This window comes from Streptopelia decaocto (genome assembly GCF_964273445.1).
Source record: "Streptopelia decaocto genome assembly, chromosome: 24".
Lineage (NCBI taxonomy): Eukaryota > Metazoa > Chordata > Aves > Columbiformes > Columbidae > Streptopelia > Streptopelia decaocto.
In genome coordinates, this window is record NC_138679.1 from 918943 (window position 1) to 941760 (window position 22818).

At 64.6% G+C, this 22818-nt stretch overlaps 4 protein-coding genes across 6 annotated transcripts; 2 read left to right on the forward strand and 2 right to left on the reverse strand.

The window, feature by feature from the left end:
- Positions 1-498: 498 nt before the first annotated feature.
- Positions 499-2680, forward strand: IFI30 (IFI30 lysosomal thiol reductase). Its single transcript, XM_082071789.1, has 7 exons — positions 499-708; positions 1201-1377; positions 1479-1553; positions 1631-1726; positions 2051-2203; positions 2286-2354; positions 2557-2680. Exons 1-7 carry the CDS (start codon positions 574-576, stop codon positions 2620-2622), a joined length of 771 nt encoding a protein of 256 aa, XP_081927915.1. The 5' UTR covers positions 499-573; the 3' UTR covers positions 2623-2680.
- A 274-nt stretch (positions 2681-2954) lies between these two features.
- On the forward strand, positions 2955-7495 carry MPV17L2 (MPV17 mitochondrial inner membrane protein like 2). 2 transcript variants are annotated; one of them, XM_082071798.1, is made up of 5 exons: positions 2955-3035; positions 5181-5342; positions 6033-6109; positions 6422-6550; positions 6633-7495. In XM_082071798.1, the coding sequence occupies exons 1-5, from the start codon at positions 2960-2962 to the stop codon at positions 6669-6671; spliced, it is 483 nt and encodes a 160-aa protein (XP_081927924.1). In that variant the 5' UTR covers positions 2955-2959; the 3' UTR covers positions 6672-7495. The 2 variants fall into 2 exon arrangements, with proteins under 2 accessions (XP_081927924.1, XP_081927923.1); XM_082071797.1 differs by lacking the exon at positions 2955-3035 and adding an exon at positions 3759-4086.
- Positions 7496-8116: 621 nt separating this feature from the next.
- On the reverse strand, positions 8117-11510 carry RAB3A (RAB3A, member RAS oncogene family). Its single transcript, XM_082071790.1, has 5 exons — positions 11429-11510; positions 10456-10683; positions 10151-10269; positions 9935-10059; positions 8117-8685 (listed from the first exon to the last, which is right to left on the reverse strand). The coding sequence occupies exons 2-5, from the start codon at positions 10681-10683 to the stop codon at positions 8495-8497; spliced, it is 663 nt and encodes a 220-aa protein (XP_081927916.1). The 5' UTR covers positions 11429-11510; the 3' UTR covers positions 8117-8494.
- Positions 11511-12871: 1361 nt separating this feature from the next.
- On the reverse strand, positions 12872-21411 carry PDE4C (phosphodiesterase 4C). 2 transcript variants are annotated; one of them, XM_082072104.1, is made up of 15 exons: positions 19865-21411; positions 18130-18312; positions 18017-18053; positions 17850-17914; positions 17696-17745; positions 17139-17251; positions 16928-17021; positions 16311-16489; positions 16139-16237; positions 15905-16069; positions 15722-15821; positions 15476-15630; positions 15266-15388; positions 14276-14458; positions 12872-14201 (listed from the first exon to the last, which is right to left on the reverse strand). In XM_082072104.1, exons 1-15 carry the CDS (start codon positions 21067-21069, stop codon positions 13683-13685), a joined length of 3270 nt encoding a protein of 1089 aa, XP_081928230.1. In that variant the 5' UTR covers positions 21070-21411; the 3' UTR covers positions 12872-13682. The 2 variants fall into 2 exon arrangements, with proteins under 2 accessions (XP_081928230.1, XP_081928231.1); XM_082072105.1 differs by lacking the exon at positions 19865-21411 and having other exon boundaries at positions 12875-14201; positions 18130-19568.
- Positions 21412-22818: the final 1407 nt, after the last annotated feature.

The window sequence follows — 22818 nt, forward strand, 5'->3', positions numbered from 1 at the left end:
GCGCCAATGGGGCTCGTCCTGTGTCCTGGGCTGGGCGCAGGATGTGACCTATTGCCTGGGGAGCTGGGACAGGTGGGGACTGTCCCCATACAGGGAGGTGGCAGCACAGGGAGGTGGCACCGAAGCCCGAGGGGCGAGGAACAGCCGGAAACGGCGGCTGAACCCAGCGGGGAAGTACAAGGTTCAGTGTTCAGCCCCAGACATGAGCTCAGGGGGATTTCGGGCAGCACCGAAGCCCCGGGGGGTTCCACAGAGGTCTGGGGGGGGTCCCACCCAGAGCCACCCCCCTGCCCGTTTGGAGCCGCTGAGCACAGTGTTGGGTTCCTGTCCCCAACGTGTCACAACCTGCGGGGAAGCGGCAGCCGCCGGCGGCTCCCGAGGGGGCGTCCAGAGCCGGGGGGGACAGCGGGGACAGGGTGACCCGAGCCGGCCGTCCCCACTGAGTCAGCAGCGTTGGCGTCACAGGAGGAGGCCGGTTGATCCGGGCAGGACGGGTGCGCGGGGGCGGGCGCAGCCGGGCTTTAAAACCCCCGGCAGCGCCGGGCTCGGCTCCCGCCGCCCCGCCGCGTCCCCATGGCCCCCGCGGTGACGCTGGCGCTGCCGCTGGCCCTGCTGGCCCTGGGGCTCGGGGTGGCGGCCGCCACCCCCGGCTGTGACGCCCCGGCCCCGCTATGGTGCCGCTCACCGGAGATCGCCGCCGCTTGCCAGGTCAGAGTCACCGCGACCACCGGGCGCAAGGGGACACGTCCCTCCGGGACAGCGTGGGGACATCACCGCGGTACCGGTGCTGAGCATCCCTGCGGCACAGGCTGGCGCGTCGCGGGGGTGCCCGGGGATCCTGTGCCGCGCTGGGGACACACCGACCCCCAACCCATCCCCAGCTGCTTTTTCAGCATAAAACCACCTTTTTGGCTGATTCCACCCTGCGACGGTGGGTCCGGCAGCGCCCTGGGGGTGCAGCCGCAACCGGGTGGTGGGCGCTGGGCTGCGGCCCCACCCAGACACATCCCGACCGCACCAGGTCTGTTTTCCCCAAAAATATTTTGAGGAAGTTCCCTCGGAAAGCCCCAGTGCCCCGCGGCCCCCGCAGCCGCTCTCACTTCCCTCCCCAGCCCTGCGCACCCCGGCCCCACAGCCCAGGGGCGTCACCCCCCATCCCCTGCAAATACTGGGGTCTCTGAGCCCCCAACCCTCCCGCAGGCCGAGCGCCGCTGCGCCAGCCGCTCGCAGCCAGCGGCCCCCGTGGAGCTGAGCCTGTTCTACGAGAGCCTGTGCCCGGCGTGCCGCGAGTTCCTGGTGCGGGAGCTCTTCACCGCCTGGCTGGTGCTGCCCGACGACGTCCTCAGTGTCACCCTGGTCCCCTATGGCAACGCGGAGGTAGGAGCCGCTGCCACCGGTGCCACTGGTGCCTGTCCCCTGTGCCACCGGTGCTTGTCCCCGGTGCCGCCATCGTCTGCTCAGACCCGTGTGTCCCCCAGGAGAGGAACGTCAGCGGGAAGTGGCGCTTCCAGTGCCAGCACGGCCCCGAGGAGTGTTTGGGCAACATGATCGAGGTGACGGTGACAATCCCCGTCCCCAGGGTGGTGGCACAGGGGGGTCTGGCCCCTCACCGTCCGCCCTGTCCCCGTAGACCTGCCTGATGCATGAGGCCGAGGACTTCAGCACCTACTTCCCCGTCATCTTCTGCCTGGAGTCGGGCAGCTCTGTCACCAAGAACCTGGAGGCCGTATGTCCCCTCACTGTCCCCTGCGCCCCGCACACAGGGACGTCCCTGTCCCCCATGACCTCCCTCTGTGTGTGTGTGTGTGTGTGTGCGTCCCTGTCCCCATCCCCCTGACCTCTTGGTGTGTGTGTCCCTGTCCCCTGCTCGCCACCACAGGGACATCCCTGTCCCCGTGACCTCACGTGTGTGGCCCCTGTCCCCTCCTCACCACTGCAAGGATGTCCCCATCCCCCTGACCTCCCAGTGTGTGTGTCCCCGTCCCCATCCCCCTGACATCCCCATGTGTCCCCCTGCCGTCCCCATGTGTCCCCGTGTCCCGTCCCGCAGTGCCTGCAGGTCTATGCTCCGGAGCTGGACAGCGGCCGCGTCGCCGCCTGCGTGCAGGGGGACGTGGGGGCCGCCCTGATGCACCGCAACGCACAACTGACTGCGGCGCTCGACCCCCCGCACCAATACGTGCCCTGGATCCTCGTCAACGGGGTACGGCGGGGAGGGGACGGGGGGGACAACGGGGGTCGAGGGGCGCAGCGGGGACCCCCTGAGCGCCCTGTGTCCCCCATAGAAACACACGGACGAGCTGCAGGAGCAGGCGCAGGCTTCGCTGCTGGGGCTGATCTGCCGCCTCTACCAGGTGCGATGGGGGTCCAGGGGGGCTCCCTGTCCCCGTCCCCGTCCCTGTCCCCATCCCTGTCCCCTTCCCTGTCCCCATCCCTGTCCCCGTCCCTGTCCCCATCCCTGTCCCCATCCCTGTCCCCATCCCTCTCCCCATCCCTGTCCCCATCCCTGTCCCCGTCCCTGTCCCTGCTCGGGCTCTACCGGCCGCTCTCTGGCAGGGGGAGAAGCCCGAGGCCTGTGGGGGCTCAGGGGCCCCGAAGGTCCCGGCCGGCTGCAGGCGCTGAGGGGCGGCGCGGGAGCACGGAGCGAGCGGCGAATAAAAACGACGATTTTGTGGAAAAATCAGAGGCTCTGGAGCGTTGTGTTTGGGGGGGGGGGTGCGCGCCGGGAACGCTGCTGCCTCGGTAGGTGTCATGGCGGCCGCTTGTGCCTCGGTAGGTGTCATGGCGGCTGCTTGTGCCTCGGTAGCTGTCATGGCGGCTTCCTGCGCCTCGGTAAGTGTCCTGCGGTAAGTGTCATGGCGGCATCCTGCGCCTCGGTAGATGTCATGGCGGCTTCCTGCGCCTCGGTAAGTGTCCCGCGGTAAGTGTCATGGCGCCATCCTGCGCCTCAGTAGGTGTCATGGCGGCCGGCGGAAGCGGAAGACGCTCGGTTACTGGGCACGCCCCGCTGGTGCCGGTGGCGGAAGCGCGCGGCGGTGAGCGGGGGGGGGCACGGGGGGTCGGGCAGGGGGAACCGGGGACACAGCGGGAGGAACCGGGAGAACCGGGGAGACCGGGCGGCACGGCGGGGGAACGGGGAGCACAGCGGGGTTAACCGGGGGAACGGGGAGCACAGCGGGGTTAACCGGGGGAACGAGGAGCACAGTGGGGTTAACGGGGGAACGGGGAGCACAGCGGGGTTAACCGGGGGAACGAGGAGCACAGCGGGGTTCACCGGGGGAGCACAGCGGGGTTAACGGGGGGAACGGGGAGCACAGTGGGGTTCACCGGGGGAGCCGGGAGCACAGCGGGGTTAACGGGGGGAACGAGGAGCACAGTGGGGTTAACGGGGGAACGGGGAGCACAGTGGGGTTAACCGGGGGAACGGGGAGCACAGCGGGGTTAACGGGGGGAACTGGGGAGTGCGGCAGCACTAACGGGGGGACTGGGAGGCACAGCTGGGATAACGGGGGGAACTGGGGGGGTACGGCAGTGCTAACGGGGGGACTGGGAGGCACAGCGGGTATAACTGGGGGGCACAGCGATGTGAACTGGGGGGAACTGGGGAGCACGGGGGGAACTGGAGGGTACGGCAGAACTAACTGGGGGGACAGAGCATGAAAAACTGGGGGGAGCCGGGGGTGTGCAGCGGCACTAACTGGGGGGCACAGCGTGGGGAACTGGGGGAACTGGGGGTGTACAGCAGCAGTAACTGGGGGGCACAGCATGGGGAACTGGGGGGCACAAGAGGAACTGGAGGGGCACGGCAGCACTAACTGGGGAGCACAGCGCGGGTGACGGGGGGCACAGAGTGTCTGTGTGTCCGTGTCTGGGGTGTCTGTCCCGCTGACCCCGGCGGGGCCCAGGGGGGGTTCCCCAGGATGCTGTCGCGGGGCCGGCGGCTGCTGCGGCCGCTGTTCCGCGGGCGCCTGCTGCTGCTGACCAACACGGCGAGCTGCGGCGCGCTGCTGGCGGCCGGCGACGCGCTGCAGCAGGCCTGGCAGCGCCGCCACCGCCCCGACACGCCGCCACAGCTGGCACGCACAGGTGACAACCGGGGACACATACACACACACACACACGGGCAGATGTGAGGTCTTACATCTGGGCAGGAACACCCCCAGGTTCAGTGTGAGTTGGGGAATGACCCATTAGAGAGCAGCGGAGGGGAAAGGGACCTGGGGGTCCTGGGGACAGCAGGGTGACCATGAGCCAGCACTGGGCCCTTGTGGCCAGGAAGCCAATGGGACCTGGGGTGGGTTAGAAGGGGGTGGTCGGTAGGTCAGAGAGGTTCTCCTGCCCCTCTGCTCTGCCCTGGGGAGACCACACCTGGAATATTGTGTCCAGCTGTGGCCCCTCAGCTCCAGCAGGACAGGGAACATCGTTTGCGTTGGGTTTGAGGTCAGGAGGTGACACCCAGCGGGGTTCATGTTCACTGCTCTGGGCTGAGAGCTGAGCTCTGCCCGCAGGTGCGAGCCCGCGGGGAAGGGGGATGGATGGACAGACCCTGACTGACACCCAGACCGATCAATAGGAGTATTCCATCCCATTAGCACCGTGCTAATTACTTAACGAGAATCGGGATCCTCCCCTTGCTCTCTGGGGCGTTACCGCTCCTGCTCTCAGGCGCAGTCTTCTTGGCTGTTTTTTGCTGGAACCAGGACAGTTTTGGTTCGAGATGTTGTGTTCGGCCTTTTCCCATTTTGCAGGGGCCTCTGGGCTTTTTTGCCTGTTTCCTTTTTTGCCTTTTTCCCTCTTTTTGGGACCAGATGCGAGTCCCCGGGCCCGGCTGCTCACTGTGGGCACAATTGTGGGGAGCTGCCTCGACTATCTTTTATTTCTACTTTTTATATATATTTACTGGCAGTGTATTGGCATTTTGTTGTTTTATCAAGCTGTGTTTCTCTCAGCCCCAGTTTCTCCCTCCTCTCTCCCATTTCCTCCCCTATTCGAGGGGCGCCGAGCGCCCGTCGCGGTCGCATCACCAGCTGTGTTACCCCACGGCGCTCGTTTATCACATCGTTAGCAGAACCGGGGTCACGTTTGCAGAGCTGCGCTCCCTTTGTGGCTTCCCGGAGCCGCTTTGGGGGGGTCCCGCGGGGGTGACGTCAGTAATTCGGGCTCGGGGGGTCGTGTTGCAGGGCGCATGTTCGCCGTGGGCTGCAGCCTGGGCCCCCCCCTGCACTACTGGTACCTCTGGCTGGACGCGGCGTTCCCGGCGCGGGGCATGAGAACCGTCCTGAAGAAAGTGCTGATCGACCAGCTGGTGGCATCGCCCGTCCTGGGCTCCTGGTACTTCCTCGGTGTGTGGCGTGGGCACTGGGGACGGAGCGGGACACCCCTCGCCCCCCGCTAATGGACAAAACTGGGGTTTCCTGGGGGGTTTTGGGGCATTTTGCAGCCTCTGACACAGCTGAGATGCTGATTCCCATCCCTGCTCCCTGCGCTGGAGCCCTGGGGGCACCGCTGTCCCCACTGACACCCGGCTGTCCCCGGTCTGTCCCCTGTCTCCAGTCTGTCCCCACTGACACCCGTCTGTCCCCTGTCCCCAGTCTGTCCCCGCTGACACCCGTCTGTCCCTGTCCCCAGTCTGTCCCCACTGACACCCGTCTGTCCCCTGTCCCTAGTCTGTCCCCGCTGACACCCATTTGTCCCCTGTCCCCGGTCTGTCCCCGCTGACACCCGTCTGTCCCCTGTCCCCAGTCTGTCCCCACTGACACGCGTCTGTCCCCTGTCCCCAGTCTGTCCCCTGTCCCCAGTCTGTCCCCTGTCCCCAGTCTGTCCCCGCTGACACCCATCTGTCCCCTATCCCTGGTCTGTCCCCTGTCCCCAGTCTGTCCCCTGTCCCCAGTCTGTCCCCTGTCCCCAGTCTGTCCCTGCTGACACCCATCTGTCCCCTATCCCCGGTCTGTCCCCTGTCCCCAGTCTGTCCCCTGTCCCCAGTCTGTCCCCTGTCCCCAGTCTGTCCCCGCTGACGCGCGTCTGTCCTGCAGGGATGGGCGCACTGGAGGGCCAGTCTCTGGAGGAGAGCTGGGGGGAGCTGAGGGAGAAATTCTGGGAGTTTTACAAGGTAAATACCTCCCCTGCGCTCTCCGTCCCGACCCTGGCCAGGAGATGGAATCACAGGATCATCCTGGTTGGAAAAGCCCCTCAGGATCATGGAGTCCAACCATAACCCACCCCTGTCCCTGCCCTGTGTCCTGAGAACCTCATGTCCGTCTGTCCAGCCCTCCAGGGCTGGTGACTCCAGCACTGCCCTGGGCAGCCTGTTCAATGCCCCACAGCCCTTGGGGGGAGAAATTGTTCCCAGATCCAACCTCAACCTCCCCTGGCGCAACTTGAGGCCGTTTCCTCATTTAACCTCTCCCGCTGCTCCCCCCAGGCTGACTGGTGCGTCTGGCCGGCTGCTCAGCTCCTCAATTTCCTCTTCGTCCCCCCCAAATTCCGGGTGGTTTATGTCAACGTGGTGACGCTGGGCTGGGACATCTACCTCTCCTACCTCAAGCACCGGGTGAGCGCCGGCTCCGCCGTTCCTCGCCGCCGCCAGCCCCGCTCGCACCGAATTTACCTTTATTTCCCTCTTTATTTTCCAGCCTGATGGTACCAAGAACCAGCGCGACGTCGGGACGTAGAAGCAGCTGCTCACGACCACGACGTTTTGCCCACGGCGAGCAGTTTTTCTGGGCGTTTCGGCTCAACCCACCCCGAAAACGACAGCCAGAACCCCACCGCAACCTGATTAACTCCCTCACTAATTGCCGTGATGGCTCGGGATCGCGTTTACAACCCGTCTGGTGTCACAGCTGAGCCTGGAAAGCTGATTTATTTTTATGTGTTTTTCCGCAGAGCCCACGCTTTGCTGACCCCCCGGGGATGTTCTGCGCTCTCCCCTTGCCCAAAAGCGGCATTTTTCCCCTTTTTCCAGCATTTCCCGGCTCGGCCGCCGCCCCCTCGGCTCCTCAGCCCTTTTACCTGCTCATCTTTTACTTTTGAGCTGGATGGAGGAGCCGCTCGCCCCGTTCCCCCCACACCCCTGCAGCCCACCCCGGGTTGATAGAAATGGGGTGCGATGGCAGCGGCCGAACCAACGTGGAGGCGGCCGGGGAGGGCGGTTTTAAGGTGAATTTTGCAGGATTTGGGACCAAAACACCCTTCTGATCGCAGCCCCATAACCTGGGAACTTCATTCATTCCCAGCAGCGAGGAAAGCTGCCGAAATGGGATTCTTTTTAAATATCTGTATTTTTTAAAGCTGTGCCTTATTTCCCGCTCTGTCCCCGTCCCCCCAGGGTGACACCACCCCCCCACCACCACGTGGTACATATTAATTAAGCAACCAGCTAATTTTTGCTCCTACCCAGCAACAGGAGGAGCGAAGACCCCGAGGAACAGGTGATCAGCATCGATTTATTTCTTCACAACATTTCTTTTAATACAGTGATTTTTAGGAAATCATACTCTTTTTTTTTTTATCGTTTTTTTTCTTGGTTTTTTGACACTTTTGACATTTGTACAGTACAGTGGTAACGCTTCCAGAGTAAACGTCACAAAAATAGGAAAGGGGAGAGAGGGGAGCGGGGGGAAACCTGTTAAAATAAAGACACAGCGCTCCGAGAAAAACATAAATAGGGGGCGGCAGGATCTCGGGTCCGTCATCGCTACAGAAATATCCACTTATTCACAGCACGACAGGAACACACGGAGCCCAACGCCCTGCGGCAAATTAGCGACGCTCCTTCAAGCCCCACACGCCCCCCCCCAAGCCAAAAAGAGCCAAAACGAGCCCAAAACGGCGCCTCTGCAAAGGTCCCCAAAGCGGGGCTAATTTGCTCCAGGGCTTGGCTGGCCTTGCTCATGTAGTATTATCTTTTTAAACCTTTAAATAATAGATAGAGTTTTTTAAAGTGGTATTCACAAGCAAGGCTGCCACACCGAGAAAACAAACCGAAACGGAATAAAACATAGAATTAAAACATAAAATAACTGCACCAGCACGGGCACGGCACGGCAGGTCACACCAGCGGCGCTTCACCCTATTTACAACGAGAGTTTCTTCTGTACAAGGAGGAAGACGGCGGGAGCATAAATTAGCATCTATTTATACAAATAAACAAGAGTTTTAGGAAATATCCATCCAGCGAGGGGGAGAAATGGGCACCAAGAGCCTCCAGGGGCCCTTTGGGTGGGTGTGGGGGGACACGTGAGGTTTTGGGGGGGTGTAGTGGAGAAAATAATGGTTTTGGGGGTGATTTAAAGCAGAATGGGGGGGATCTACCAGCCCAGGCTTAAAAATAAATTAAGGGAGGGGGGAAAAGGGGGGCACAGCCTAAATGAATGGGGGCTCCTAGGTAGGCCGCAGCCCTTCGGGAGGTACCAGCAGCAAATGTTTCGCCCCACAAAAGAGGGTTTTTGGGGGGGTGTGGGTGCACTGAGGGGGTTCTGGGGTGGGGGGGTCCCTAGCAGGCGCAGTCCTGGTGCGGGGGGGCCTGCTGGTCGCTGAGCTGCGGGCCCTGCTTGGCGCCGGTGACGGCCGGGTCGGCCGCGTCCAGCGACTCCGACATCTTCTCGCAGATGATGTCCACCAGCCGCTCGAACGTCTGCTTCACGTTGATGTTGTCCTTGGCGCTGGCCTCGAAGAACTCGAAACCTGGGGGGAGAGGTGATGCTATGGGGGGGCATCGGGGTGACCCCCCCCAGCCCCATGGGCCTCGTGCGGCTCCTCCCCTCCCTCACCAGTGAACGTGTCCATCAATGGTGAAGAAAAGTGGAATATTGGGGAATATTGAACAATATTTAACAGTATTGGAATATTGAACGAGAATGTTGAATATTGAGGAATGTTGGAGAAGAATATTGGATAATATTTAACAATACTGAACAATATTGAACAACACTGAACGATGTTGAAGAACAATATTGAGCAAGAAGGTTGAACAATGTTGAATAAGAATGTTGAATATTGAACAACGTTGGAGAAGAATACTGAACAATTTTGAATAAGAACATTGAATACTGAAGAATAATGAAGACCAATATTGAACAAGAATGTTGAACAATATTGAACAATATTGAACAAGAACATATTGAATATTGAACAATACTGAACAAGAACATTGAATATTGAACAATATTGAAAACCAATATTGAACAAGAATGTTGAACAATATTGAACAATATTGAGAATATTGAATATTGAACAATATTGAAAACCAATATTGAACAAGAATGTTGAACAATATTGAACAATATTGAACAAGAACACTGAATATTGAACAATATTGAAAAGCAATATTGAACAAGAATGTTGAACAATATTGAACAATATTGTTCAATATTGTTCAATATTCAATGTTCTTGTTCAATATTGTTCAAGAACATTGAATATTGAACAATATTGAAAACCAATATTGAACAAGAATGTTGAACAATATTGAAGAACATTGAACAATATTGAATAAGAATGTTGAATATTGAAAAAGAATATTGAATGACATTGGAGAAGAATATTAAACAATATTGAACCCTATTAAACACTATTGAACCCTATTAAACAATACTGAACTAAATTGACCGAGAACATTAAATGATACTGAAGAATGTTGAATACTGAAGAATATTGAACAATATTGGAGAAGAACCCTGGAGAACACTGAAGTGCTGCACACCCCGATCCCCCCAGCCCCGGGAACACCCAATTCCCCCCCCAGCACTTCCCGGCAGGTTTACGGCACCGTAACCGAACCCGCCATCACACCCCAGCGCTCGCGGCTTAATTACACCTTGTTTTTCCTCCTTAACTGACGAGTCACCGCCGCTATTGAGGCAGAAGAATTACAGCCAGGGAATTAAGCCCCTAATTAAATTATTTGTGGGAAGACACGGCCCCCCCGGCTCACCCAAGTGCTCGGCGAGCTGGCGGCCCTTCTCCGAGGAGACGACGCGCTCGTCCTCCATGTCACACTTGTTCCCCACCAGCAGGACCTGGGCGTTGTCCCACGAGTAGGTCTTGATCTGGGTGGACCTTTGGGGGACAAAGAAGAGGGAATTATGGCGGGGGGGCAGAGCGCGGGGGTGGTTTTGGGGAGGTCCCCCCGGGCTCCGTGAGCGCTCACCAGTCCTGCACGGCGTTGAAGGACTCCTCGTTGGTGATGTCGTACATCAGGATGAAGCCCATGGCGCCGCGGTAATAGGCCGTGGTAATGGTGCGGTACCGCTCCTGCCCGGCCGTGTCCTGCGGAGGGGACAAGGATGTCACCCCCCGGGGACACAATGTCACCCCTGGGGCGATGGATGCAGCCGCTCCAGGTGGACAGCAAGGTCCCCAGGGCACATGACATCAGCCCCATGCCAACCCCAAAACACCACACCAGCCCCACGGAGACCAGCGGGGACACGCCGGGGGGCGCGGGGACCTCACCCAAATCTGCAGCTTGATGCGCTTGTCGTTGCGGTAGATGGTCTTGACCTTGAAGTCGATGCCGACGGTGCTGACGAAGGCCGGGGTGAAGGAGTCGTCGGCGTAGCGGAACAGGAAGGAGGTTTTCCCCACGCTGCTGTTGCCGATGATCAGGATCTTGAACATGTAGTCGAAGTTCTGGTCCGAGGATTCTTTCTGCCCATAGCGGGAGTCGGTCGCCGACGCCATCTGCAAGGCGGGGGGAGGCCATGACGGTGGCGGCGGTGACAAACCGCACAGCATCGGCTCCGGGCGGCACCGGAGCCGCCAACCGGAGCTGTTTTCCCACCAACGCAATGGCAATTACGTCCTATTTTAATTTGAGATGGGGGGGGTATCACCCAGGGTGAGGCGTGGGGCTGTCAGCGCGGGGGGGCTCTGCTGTCACCCCAATGGTGACCCCAAGAAGGTGCCACAGCGAATTTGGGGTGCAGAGATGGTGGGGGGGGCTGTGACCCCGGCAGCGGTTGGGGCGCTGCAGCCAATCCTGCATCTCCCCTGCAAAATGGCACCTGCAGCGGTGCTGCGGGGGGGTCCTGGGGAGGGGGCACGGAGACGGGGGGCGCAGGGCGGAGCGGGGAGTGCTGCGGGGGGGGATGCAATGGAGGGTGCTGCAGGTGCTGCGGGAGGGGACGCTGGGTGCTGCAGGAAGGCGGCTCACCCCCCTGCACCCCCCCGCGCAGGCCCGAGCCCGCCGCACCCCGCTGCACCGGCAGAGTGACCGGGGGGGACGCGCGGCCCCCTCGCTGCAACCTGCTCCCCCCCCGCCCGGTGCAGCCGCCAGCGGGCGGACACCCCCTCCCCGCGCAGCTCCCGCCCGCAGCTCCCGCCCCCCCGCGCCCCGGTGCGATGCAGCCGCCGGTGCCGGTTCCGGGGGGTGCCCGGGGGGCGGGGGGGGGGGAACACACCGGGGGGCGCGGGGGCGCGCGCTCACCTCCAGCCCGCGCTCGCGCCGCCGCCTCCTCCTGCAGCAACTGCAGCAGCGGCGCGCGCCGCCCCGCCGGTTGCAGAGCCCGGATGACGTCGGAGAGAGAGGGGGGGAGAGGCGGGGCGAGGTATGTAAATGAGGGTGACGTCACGGCCCGGCCTCCCGTGGGGAGCGCTGATTGGCCGGCGGCGCGCTGTGATTGACAGGAGGCGGGCGGCACGCTGGGCGGGGCGGGGAAGGGAGGGGAGCCGCCCCTCTTGGCGCGGTGGTGGGCGCCGCTTTCCCCCTCGCGGCGCGCAGTGGTGCGGTCCGGCGGCGCGGCGGTGGCCGGGGGGGCTGAACCATCCCCTCCCCGGGCGGGGGGCGCGGGGCGGACCATTCCCGCTCGGAGGGTGGGTGACCAGCCAGCTCACAGCCTCCCCTGTCACGATATGACCCCCCTATCGCGACGGCCAGCGCGGCCTGCGGCTTCCCTGCAGCCACGAGCGGCCTGACCCTATAACTTTCCAGGGGCACCTGGCCCCGCGGTGGGGCTTGATGCTCCCAGTGCCGCGCGCAGCCGGGACGGGGGGCGCAGGTGGGCGTCGTGTCCTGCCCGAACCCCCGCGTCCTCCGTCGCCCTGTGCCAACCGGCAGGGATTAGGGGGAGGCAGCATATGGCTCCGCAGCGGTGACGCTCCCCAGCCCCCGGCCTCGGCCTCGCCCAGCCCGGCCCGGCCATGCCCGGCAGCTCCGTGTGCAGAGATCGGGGCTCTCCGGGGAGGGGGTCGGGCTCTGCCCCCCAGGAACAAGCGCCAGGAGCAGAGGAAACGGCCTCAAGTTGCGCCAGGGGAGGTTGAGGTTGGATCTGGGAACAATTTCTTCCCCAAAGGGCTGTGGGGCATTGAACAGGCTGCCCAGGGCAGTGCTGGAGTCACCAGCCCTGGAGGGCTGGACAGACGGACACGAGGTTCTCAGGACACGGGGCAGTGCTGGGGGTGGGTTAATGATCTTGAGGGTCTTTTCCAACCCATTTATTCTCTGATTCTACAGATGCCGCAGCCCCTCAGCCAAATAAGTGCTGAAAAAGGCTTTTCCAACAGGCTCCTGCCCCGCTGGAGGTCACAGAGCCTCGTCTGGTCCCTATCGACCCGCTGGCTCCATCGGGAGGACCGTGGCGATGCTGAGCGCCCGCTGGGCGGGCAGGGGCGCACGGAGCCCCCGGCGGTGCCGGGAAGGAGCCTCCAGCTCCCGCGGCCCCTCAGCGATGGGCGAGCGCCGGCGGGGCCCCGCGCGCCAGGGCAGTGCCACGGGTGGGGACGTGTTTGCAGATATAAATCACCGTGGGGAGCAATGCGGAAGAGGCGGGGGGGGCAGCGAGAACGGTCTCCGCGCCGCGCCAAGCCGGCGATTAAATATTTACCTTAGCCGGTTGTGTTTGCCAGTGATGGATCGAGGTTTCCAGGGAGGAGCTCGGCTTTTGTTCAAACACCGAGCAAGGCCACCAGCAATGCCAGTCCCCGGGGACGGTGGCACGAGCACGGCACCGCGGCAGCAGCGCGGCAAAGAGGCACTTAAAGGATCAGAATTAGTGAGGAACAAACCAGGTTTAATCTCTGGAAGGTGAAGGATGAAACCCAAAGGACCCCGGGGGCTGCGCCGGCCCCTGCAGGGATGGGGGGGGGTCGCGGCATCCGCCAGGGCCCAAAGTGCAAAGTACGAAGGCAGCGTTTTGGGGATCGATCGGAGCAGAAACGTGTGTTTCTGCGGCAGGAACGCGGGTGAGTGCGCCCGGGTGAGGCTCCAATTAAAAAGTGAGCTACAAAAAAAGGCTTGAAAAAGTGACTTTGTCCCCAAATAAATAAACCGCTGGCTTGCGCCCCAGTCCCTTGTGCTGGGGGATGGCAGCAGCCCCCTTCGCCGTCCCACCGTGGGGTTGCGGTTCTGCCAGGGGACACCAAAGGGACACCAAAGTGCTTCTGGGTGTGCCTGGCCCCGCGGGGGGCCGTGTCCCCAAAGATGTGGCTGGAGCGGTGTCCCCAAGCCCTGTCTGAAGGGGACAGGGACTTTCCCAGCGGCTGTACACAGGGACACTGGGTGGGAGTGGGGACAATTGCTGGGACACTGGGTGGGCGGTGTCCTCATGCCTCTCAGGACCTGCCCAGCTCCCACGCAGGACAGGCAGCGTGTCCCCTCGTGTCCCCGCAGTGCCGGTCACTCGCCGGGGCAGCGTCCTGTCCCACGTCCCCGCGGTAGCGAGGGGACCCACGGGCCGGTGCCGCTACCTGCCCAGGGACAGGAATGTGACATTGCCCTCCGTGTCCAGGCACAGCCCCTGGCTGCCCTCGGCGCCCGGCACCGAGCACCCGCCACCACCGTCCTTCGGCAACGTGCCCTCCAGCGCCCGCCGGTTGTCCACGTCCCGGGGGTGGGTGACAGGCGAGTCCCGGTCCCCAGGGCCGGGTGACAGGCGCTCGGTGTCAGCCGACCCCGAGTCATCTGTGGCTGGTGTCTTGGAGCCGCTGTTGTCCTCATCCAAGGGGCTCTCGGCCCCCTCGGGCTCCGTGTCCAGCTCGCCCTCCTCCTCCTCCTCCTCCAGCGTCAGCTCGAACTGGAACTTGTCGGTGGCAGTGGGGGACACGCCGGGTCCCTCAGGCGGTGGGGACGGGCTGCGTGGGATCATGCTCTGGTACCATTCCCGGTTGTCCTCCAACGTGTCCAAGATCTCCTGGGCGTCGGGATGCACCAGGTCGGCCCACGTCTCCCACAGCGGATGGGCGATGAAGTCGATGAAGCCCACCTTCGGGGGAAAGCAGAGCTGAGCCCCCTATAAAGCCAGCGCTGTGCCCTCCCAGCCCCACAGCGCTGCCCCACCTGGGACTTCTCCACGGAGGCCGTGAGCTTGTCGCACATGGGGCTGATCTCCATGCCCTTCTCCCGCTCGCGGTCACCCTGGTGGAAGAACTCCACCATGATGCGGTCGGTCCACTGCCGGTACAGCTCCAGCGGCTTGGTGGGGTTGCTGAGGTCGGCGCAGTGCACCATGTTCTGCAGGACCTGCAGGGAGAGTCACGGGTGCTTGGGTTGGAGGGACCTCTGCAGATCCCCCATCCAGCCCCTGCTCACGCAGGGTCACCGAGCAGATCACACGGGATCCCAGGGGTCTGAATGTCCCAGAGAAGGAGACTCCACACCCGCTCTGGGCAGCCTGGGCCAGGCTCCGGCACCTCACGGCACAGACGTTTCTCCCCATGTTCAGATGGACCTTCCTGTGCTCCAGTCTGTGCCCGTTGCCCCTCACCCTGGCGTTGGGCACCACTGAACAGAGTCTGGTCCATCCTCTGACACCCACCCTGAGATATTGATCCATTGATCAGATCCCTCCCAGCTTCTCTTCTCCAGCTCAACAGCCCCAGCTCTCTCTGTCTCCTCAGCACAAAGATGCTCCAGACCCCTCAGCACCTTTGTGTCCCTGTGCTGGGGTCTCTCCTTGTCCTTCTTAAACTGGGGAGCCCAGAACTGGTCCCAGTTCTGCAGATGGGGCCTCCCCAGAGCAGAGCAGAGGGGGAGGAACAACCTCCCTCAATGTGCTGCCCACACTCTTCCTCATGCACCCCAGTACCATTGGCCTTTGTGGCCACCAGGACACATTGGTGGCTCATGGGACACAAACACAGACTTACCCAAAGTCCCTTGTCCACCGGGGCCACCACCCCTGTGCCAAGAACCCACTTGGCCATGGTTGGGCCACCAAACAGGACCAAACATGGTGGCACCAAACAGGACTTCCCAGCAGCCCCGGCTGGAGCCACAACCAGCACCTGGAGCACCAGTGAGGTTCCCACCCTGTGTCCCCGCGCTCACCTGGATCCGATCAGAGTAGTTGTCCAGCAGCAGCACCCCGAGGCTCGTCACCTTCTTGGTCTCCACCATGGTTTTCAAATCCGCCAGCAGGTTCATGTGCTTGGACATGTCCGTGGCCAACACCTGGGCGAGGTGAGGTGGGAATGGGGCTCAGCCTGGACCCCCCCACAAAGCCCCCTCACCCTGGGGTGCTCCGGGACCCCCCCGTACCATGTCGATGGCCATTTTGCGCAGTGACTGCCTCTGCTTCTTGCTCAGGTTCTGGAAGATGTCGCAGTTCTCCTCCTGGAGAAGCTTGAAGCCCACGGCCAAGTGGTGGTTCTCCAGCACTGAGGCGTCGTTGTACATCAGCGCCAGCTCCGAGTCTGCGAGGTGACACCGGTCACCCCGGGTGACCCAGGAGGACACCGGGGTCCCCCACAGCCCCCCCAGCTCCATCCCTCTGCCCTGGCTCACTGGTGTTGATGAGGAACTGGTTGGAGACACCAGGGTGGTCAACATCATGGATGGCGCTGGCGAAGATGGCGGCCATGATCTCCAGGTCTGTGAAGACAGCCTGGGATGGGGGGAAAAAGCCATTGTTGGTGTGTCCCAGCCCGGTCAGACACACTTGGTGGCCTCGTGGGGACCAGGACCGACCTCCAGTGCAGGCGTGGAAAGGAGGACGTGGGTGGACTGAGCCACGTCGGCGGCGTGGATGCTGTTGTGGTAGGCCACGTCGGCGTGGTAGTGGTCCTCCAGCGTCAGCATGTAGGTGATGAAGGTGTCGACGGGGATGCGGAAGGTCTTCATCAGGTCACGCTCCTGCGGGGAGGTGGATTGTCCCCATCTGGCCACAGAGACAGGGAGGGGACATCCCGCCGAGATGCCCACCTGGAAGATGCTGTACATGATGACCGTCAGCGGGCGGTTGCCCGAGTACTCGGCGACTTTAAAGACGTTGAGACCCCACTTGTTGGTGTCCTCCAGCTCCTGGGGACCAAAGGGACAAAGATCCAGCACAGGGGCCCCTGCCGCTGGTTGGGTCACCCCCGCTGGGACCCACCTTGGCCAGCAGCCCCTCCTGGTCCGTGCGGACCCCGAAGCGGGGGATGGCGGTGGCCGCGAAGCTGGAGCCGTGCGGGAGCTTCCTGACGCCACTGATCTGCGACATGGGACGTTTCCTCCGCTCCTTCTCCTTGTCCTTGTCCTTGGCCGGGGGGATCTCGACCTCCTGCTGCTTGTCTGGGCCGGCACGGGGGGGTCATGAGTCGGGGGGAGCCTCATGTGTCCCCCAGCATCCCCTCGGTGACGTGCGGATGACACCGTGATGCCATGGCAACGGGGGGATGCCCAGTGCTGCTTCTTACCCCCCCTGCATGAGGCCACCCACCTTCGACCCTGGGCACCCCCCCACGGCCACAGGGATGTCCCCACCAGCATGCACCCGTATACACCAGTGACTGTGACCCCCAGCTAAGGCAGTAAATCCCACAGGGACACACGGAACCCTCTCCCACCCCCAGCTCCATACATTGAAAGGTTTTTGCAAAAGCCAAGTGGCACCGTCCCCGTGGGTGCCACAGGATTCGCGCCCAGATGTGCATCCCACCCAGCTGCCAGCCGAGGGGTGACACCCAGGTGGGGTGTCCCCAAGGGGGGTCCCCAGAGGGGGCTCCTCACCCAGGAAGGTGCTGGAGATGTACTCGGAGACCTGGTTCCCCGAGCGGCTGGTCTCCGAGAGGTGCGTCAGCTCCCGGTTCAGCATCCTCTTGAACTGGGGGGAGCGGGAAGGGGCTCAGCAACGGGGGGAGCAGGCAGGACCCCCAGTTTCCCATCCTGGGGGTCTCCGCCCCCAGCAGGGCGATGTGGGGCCCGTCCCAGGGCTCCTCACCTTGTTGGAGGCCATCTCGCTGACCGAGTGCCGGGTCCGCAGGGTCTCCAGCTGCTCCAGGCACCAGTCCAGCTCCTCCAGCGTCTCCCGCGAGAGCTTCTGCTGGGCATCCTCTGCCGGGGGGACACCGGCTTGGCAAGGGACCTGCCACCACCACGGGGACACACACAGGGTCCCAGCACCCTGAGCCCCCATGGGTGGCTGTGCCCCCGGAGCTGGGGACACGGGGGGACGCGGGGGAGCGGACGGGGGTCAAGCATGCCCGGGCAGCGGGGCGTCACGCTGTCCCCATGGCTGGCGTGTCACGCTGTCCCCAGGGGGGTGACAGCTCCCGCGGGGCCCTGCCGGCCGCCGGCGTTTTATTAATGGAAGGTTTGACGTCAACGGGAGCTTTTCCACCGCGCTGAGAGCGGCCGGAGCTGCCGAAAACCAGACATGGAGCCCAAAGGGCAAAGCCGCGACTCTGCCCTGTTTGGGGGTGGCCTTGTGCACCCCCCAGGGCCACATGGGACCCGTCCCTCACCCCCAAATTGTCCCACGTTGCCCCCGGCACTCACCGGCCAGGCTGGCCTTGCTCCCGGAGGGGAGGCTGCTGCTCGATGCTCTCCTGTGAAACACGGGGGGGCTGAGCACGGGTGTCCCCCCCTTGCCGTGGGTCACAGTTCCCCCCCCAGGTGACACCCTCATCCTCCCCGTCCCACGGACACTCACTTGGTGGTGGCGCGGTCCTGGAGGTGGGTCAGGTTGCTGCGGACGGTGCGGAGGCTGGCCAGGACCTGGGGGGGGAAAGGGGCTGGGGCCACGCAGACCCCCCCGGACACCCCCCCCCGGTGCAGGGCAGTGTCCCCTCCTCACTGGGACGCGGGGACAGCACCTACCTGGGCGAACGGGGTGACGATCATGTCTTCTCCATGCCTGCGGGAACAAGGCGGGTGGGTGTGAGGCTCAGGGTGGGGGGGTCAGGGTGGGGGTGGGTGCGGGGGACACTCACAGGTCGCTGGCGATGGAGGAGTTGCGGGACATGGCTTTTGGGGACAGGTCGTAGTCGCTGTCGGAGCGGTAGAGGAAGGACTCGCGGCGCTGGCCGTGGGGGAACGTCCCTTGCAGGACCAGCCCCGGGCTGGCCTGGGGGTCCAGCGCCCCCCGCCCGGGGGGGCCATGCTCCAGGTCGAAGCTGCGAGGGGACAGGGGACAAGGCTGGCACGGGGCAGGTGGCCCGGGGAGCGCTGCGGTGACACCGGCCACCGCCCAGCACGGCCAGAGCGGCTCCATCGTCCCACTGCTGGGAACCGGCACAGCCCAGTGCACACAGACCTCATGGGTGCTGGGGCACCGGCCAGCCAAGGCGGCTTGTCCTGTGTCCCCCGGGTGGGACAGGACCCCCACCCTCAAGCCACCTCATCTCCTCTCCCCACCTCATGGTCCCTGTTTGTCCCAAGTCCTCGAAAGCCCCAAAACCTCCATCAGCCTCAGCTCCAGGCGCTGTGTCCCACGGCGGGTGACAGTGTCCCAGCCATGGCAGGGAGCCAGGGGACACCAAAGGACAGAAGCCACCAAGGAAGCCAAGGCCTGACCCTCAGGGACAGGTTGGTGGTGGCCCCAACCAGAACCACCCGGCAGCCGTGCGGGTCCGTGGTGGGACAGGGGACATGGGGACAAGGATGGTGACCCCGCGGTGTCCCCATGGCGGCCGTGGCCGCCTCACCCCCCCATCCTGCTCTGGGGTCATGGGAAAGGCCACATGTCCCCATGCACCCCCCCTGCTGTGGGGACAGGGACGAGCCACCCCAGAGCACTGGGTGACCTGGGAAAGCGGGGGGGCCGCCAGGGCCACCGTGTCCCCATCTCGCTGTCACCTACCCGATGCACGAGTGCCTCCGGGACGGGCACCGGCTGCCCGGCAGCATCTCCCCGCTCCGGCGCTGCCGCGGCGCCCCGCGCTGTGCCCGTCCCTGGCAGCGGCGCCGTGTCGTGCCACCCGCAGCCCCGTGCTGTCCCTGCCCCTGCAGCGCGTCCCCGATGGTACCGGGACACAAAGCTGCATTGTGGCTCTGATGGCCCCGCAGTGACACCCGCGGCTGCTCCCGGCCCCGTGCCACCACCTCTGACCCCGCTGCCACCCTATGGGACAGCCCCGAGCCCCCAGGTGGGCAAGGGGGACACGAGCCCCCATGGTGGGGTCGTGATTAATTAAACCCCCTCGTTTGGGTGACGGGCTGTCGGCGTTAATAACTGCCGGGCGGCGGGGGGGCCGGGGGCTGCTATAAATAGGTGCCGATGCGGCTGAGGAGGGACCTGCTGATCCCCACAGCACCCACCAGCACCCCGGGGTGCGGGCAGGGGGGCACCCAAAACCAAATCCTCTGTAGCTCCAAGGTGGGGGGCTCAGAGGGATGCCCAGCTGTGCCAGGGCGGGTGCTTTGGTGCTTTGCGGTGCCAGGAAAAGCCCCTTGGCCCTCCCCACCACCCCACTCTCCCCCCCATGGCACCTGCACATCCCCGGCTGCCCATCACTGCACTGATGGTGTTCGTGCTCAGCCCCCCCCGCTCGGCTCAGCCCCCGGCTGGGGGGGACCCCCGCTGTCCCCTGCTTGTCCCCCACGGCCCCGGGGACGTGCCGCAGCACGGGGGGGCTCCACGCTGCCCCTGTGCCCGGTGCCTCCTCCCGCCTGCCCAGGGCTGAGCGTGTCCCCTCGCCGGGGACCCTCCAGCGTCCCCCCCCTTACCAGAGGGGATGCGCCACGGTGAAGCGCCGCTGCAGGCGGATGCTCTGGTTCATCAGGAGCTTCCGGAAGAGGACGGGGGAATTGCGGGGGGAATTATGGGGAGAACCGCAGGGGGACGCCGCCGGCGAAGCCCCCGGCGAGCAGTAGGTGGTGGGCAGCATGGCCCAGCCCAGGGACCCCCGGCACGGCGGTGACAGTGACGGGGCGGCCAGGCTGCCCGCCGGTGCGGAGCAGGAAGCGTGCGGCCGTCCCAGCCACGGCCCCAGCGGCCCCGGGAAAGTTTCCATCCCCCTCCCGCCCGCGCCTGGGAAATTAAACAACTGTCTGGCTCCGGCACATGGAGCGGGTCCCCCCCGGCCGCGCCGGCCCGGTGTGCGCCCGCCGCCTGGGCACGTGGCCCCTCGCTGGCCCTGTGCCACTGGCCACTGTGCTGTCCCCAAGGTGGCAGCTGCTCCCTCAAGGACAGGGGTGCTCTGCCCGGACAGGCGGCAAAACGCCCCAAGTGGCTCTGATGCATGGGGTGGCCGTGCCACGGTGCCGCCAAGGGACGCAGCCAAGCCCGGCGCATCCCGGGCGTGCAGCGCGGACGTGCCGCGCTGTCTGAGCCTGGAGCATCCCGGACACACTCGCTGCCAAGGGACTGCAAGCCTGATGCATGGGGACACCAAGGCAGAGGAATGCTGTGACGGAGGGACACCAGGGGACATTGAGGTGGGGGCAAAGCCGGGCCCCCCTGGGCTACCTGGCAGCCAACACGCCCTGGGACACTGGCCACAGGACAGCCAGTTCTGCCCCCCCGGGCTGTGGCTGTCCCCGCCGGACACGTGTCTGTGCAGGGGGTGGACAGCGAGTGACACCGGAGCCAGGTCCCTCCGCTGTGCCAGGCCCATGCTGTCCCCACAAGCCAGGCTGGGACAGGCACGGGGGTGGGGAATGGCCCAAAAATAACCCTGCAGCAGCACAGCTGGGACTGAGGTCACCTCCGGGCAGGGACAGGCCAGCCCTGCGGTGACACCGGGCTGGGACAAGGGATGGGGACAAGGAGGGGATGAGGAGGATGAGGACAGGGGATGGGGACAGGGACGGGTGATGGGGATGGAGGTGACAAGGATGGAGGTGATGGGGACAGGGACGATGGGGACGGAAACAGGATGGGGGAGACAGGGGTGACAGGGGCAGTGACAACCGGTGCACGGGGTGGACATCCCGGAGCCAGAGCAGCGGGGATGGTGACAGAGGGGTCTGTCCCGCAGCAGCCGCTGGCACCGGGCGCTCTCCCGGTGCCGGTACCGGTGCCCCGGGGCCGCTCTCCGGTGCCGCTGTCCGCCCCGCCGGTGCTGAAACCGGGGGCGGCACCGCCCTGCCCGGTAACCCCATCCCGGTGCCACCGCGGCGAGCAAACACGCCGTCCCGCTCTTACCGGGGGGGCTCGGACTCGTCGCCGCTGCTGGGGCCGCTCTCCTCGATGGTGAAAACCACCCGGTTGCCCTCGGGCTCGGGGCCGCGGGCCTCCGCCAAGCGGCAGCCCAACGGCGGCAGTAACGGGCTACCGGAGAAACGCCGGCGGACGGCGCCCACCGCCGCTCCCGGGCCCGACGGGGCGGCCTCGCTGGCGTCGCGGCAGCGCTGCGGGGAGACGGGGCGGCGGTGAGGGGCGGCGGCAGCGGTACCGGCGAGCTCTGCAGGGTGCTGCTCCCGGTGTCCGGGTGTGTCCCCACCCGCGGCACGGGGGGTCCCTCCCCCGGGACAGCCCCCCCCACCCACTTCCCCGTTACAGGGCGCCGGTAGCGCGCGGGCGCCCCCTGCTGGACACGGTTCGGCGCTGCACCCCGGGGGTACCGGGGAAGTGGTGGGGCACGAAGCCAAGGGCACAGCCGGTGTACCGGAGCGGCTGAGCTCGCAGCGCACGGAGCCGCCGGGACACCCCATTCCCCCCGCCGCGCCCCCCCCCCGTCCCCGGGGACCCCGCCGGAAAAACCCCCGGAGCCGACGCGCAATTACGCAGAGGTGAATAATAATTAACCACCCATTAAGAGGATAATTAACTCCCGCTCAGCGCCTCCATCCCGGTTATTGCTGCCCTGGGGCCCGGCGCGGGGACGCTCGTCCCGGGAACACCCCCGCCCTGGGGACACCCCCGCGGTCCCCGGTGTCCCTCCCGGTCTCACCTCCGCGCCGAAGAAGGGCAGCGCCGTCCGGCTGCGTCTCATCGCCGTCCCTGCGGGGGGGAGCTCCGGGAGCCGCGGGCGGGGGGTTCAGCGGCGGGACCCCCCCCCCCGGTGGCCTGGACACGCGGGATCCTCCCCGCCGTGATTTATGGGCGCCGGGTCTCGGCCGCGGCAGCTGCCCCAGGCTCAGCCCCTGCCTCGGGTTTCAGGGCCACGCAGCTGCCCCCCCTCGGCACAGTCCCCCCCGTCCCGCTGCCCCCGAGGTCTGATGAGGACAGGTCACCCAGGCCTGAGGCCACGGGGATGGTCTCTGGTCCCAGCACCCACCAAGCCATGAACCCCTCGTGGCAGGGGCACCTGTTACCGCCATCCCTGGGGACCCGCGGTGCACCGGTTGTGAGCACACAGCTCCCCCCGTTCCCTGGGGCTGAGCCCCCTGCACCCCAACCAGAACCAGCAGCAGCCTCTCCCAAGCTGGGGGGATTCTGAGCCCCGGCACGGGGTCCCTGCCGCCACCGGCGCCCACCCTCACCCACAGCCCCTTACCAGCGCCGGTCCTGGCGGTGTGCCGCCGGCCCCGCAGTGTGCCGCGGCCCCGCCGAGTGCAGCGGAGCAGAAGGAAGGCGACGTGCGTGCCTGGCTGCTCGCTCCCTCCCATCCCACCCCGCCGGGGGGGCCTGCACGGCCCCCACCACCTTGTGCGCCACCGTACGGCACCCCGCACCCACCCTGGGGGCACCCCGGGGCCTCCAGCCTGGTGTAGGGGGGACCCCGAAAGCAGTTGTG

Coding starts and splice junctions, on each gene's coding strand:
- RAB3A (XM_082071790.1), bottom strand. CDS start 10,683: ATGGCGTCGGCGACCGACTCCCGCTATGGGCAGAAAGAATCCTCGGAC. Junction 10,060..10,150: donor TTCAACGCCGTGCAGGACTG/GTGAGCGCTCAC, acceptor TGTCCCCCAAAG/GTCCACCCAGATCAAGACCT. Junction 8,686..9,934: donor CCAGCTCGCCGAGCACTTGG/GTGAGCCGGGGG, acceptor CTCTCCCCCCAG/GTTTCGAGTTCTTCGAGGCC.
- PDE4C (XM_082072104.1), bottom strand. CDS start 21,069: ATGTCCACCCCGTGCACCGGTTGTCACTGCCCCTGTCACCCCTGTCTC. Junction 17,915..18,016: donor TCGTCACCCCGTTCGCCCAG/GTAGGTGCTGTC, acceptor TTCCCCCCCCAG/GTCCTGGCCAGCCTCCGCAC. Junction 14,459..15,265: donor ACTACTCTGATCGGATCCAG/GTGAGCGCGGGG, acceptor CTCTCCCTGCAG/GTCCTGCAGAACATGGTGCA.
- IFI30 (XM_082071789.1), top strand. CDS start 574: ATGGCCCCCGCGGTGACGCTGGCGCTGCCGCTGGCCCTGCTGGCCCTG. Junction 709..1,200: donor AGATCGCCGCCGCTTGCCAG/GTCAGAGTCACC, acceptor ACCCTCCCGCAG/GCCGAGCGCCGCTGCGCCAG. Junction 2,204..2,285: donor CCTGGATCCTCGTCAACGGG/GTACGGCGGGGA, acceptor TGTCCCCCATAG/AAACACACGGACGAGCTGCA.
- MPV17L2 (XM_082071797.1), top strand. CDS start 3,921: ATGCTGTCGCGGGGCCGGCGGCTGCTGCGGCCGCTGTTCCGCGGGCGC. Junction 5,343..6,032: donor GGGCTCCTGGTACTTCCTCG/GTGTGTGGCGTG, acceptor TCTGTCCTGCAG/GGATGGGCGCACTGGAGGGC. Junction 6,110..6,421: donor AATTCTGGGAGTTTTACAAG/GTAAATACCTCC, acceptor TGCTCCCCCCAG/GCTGACTGGTGCGTCTGGCC.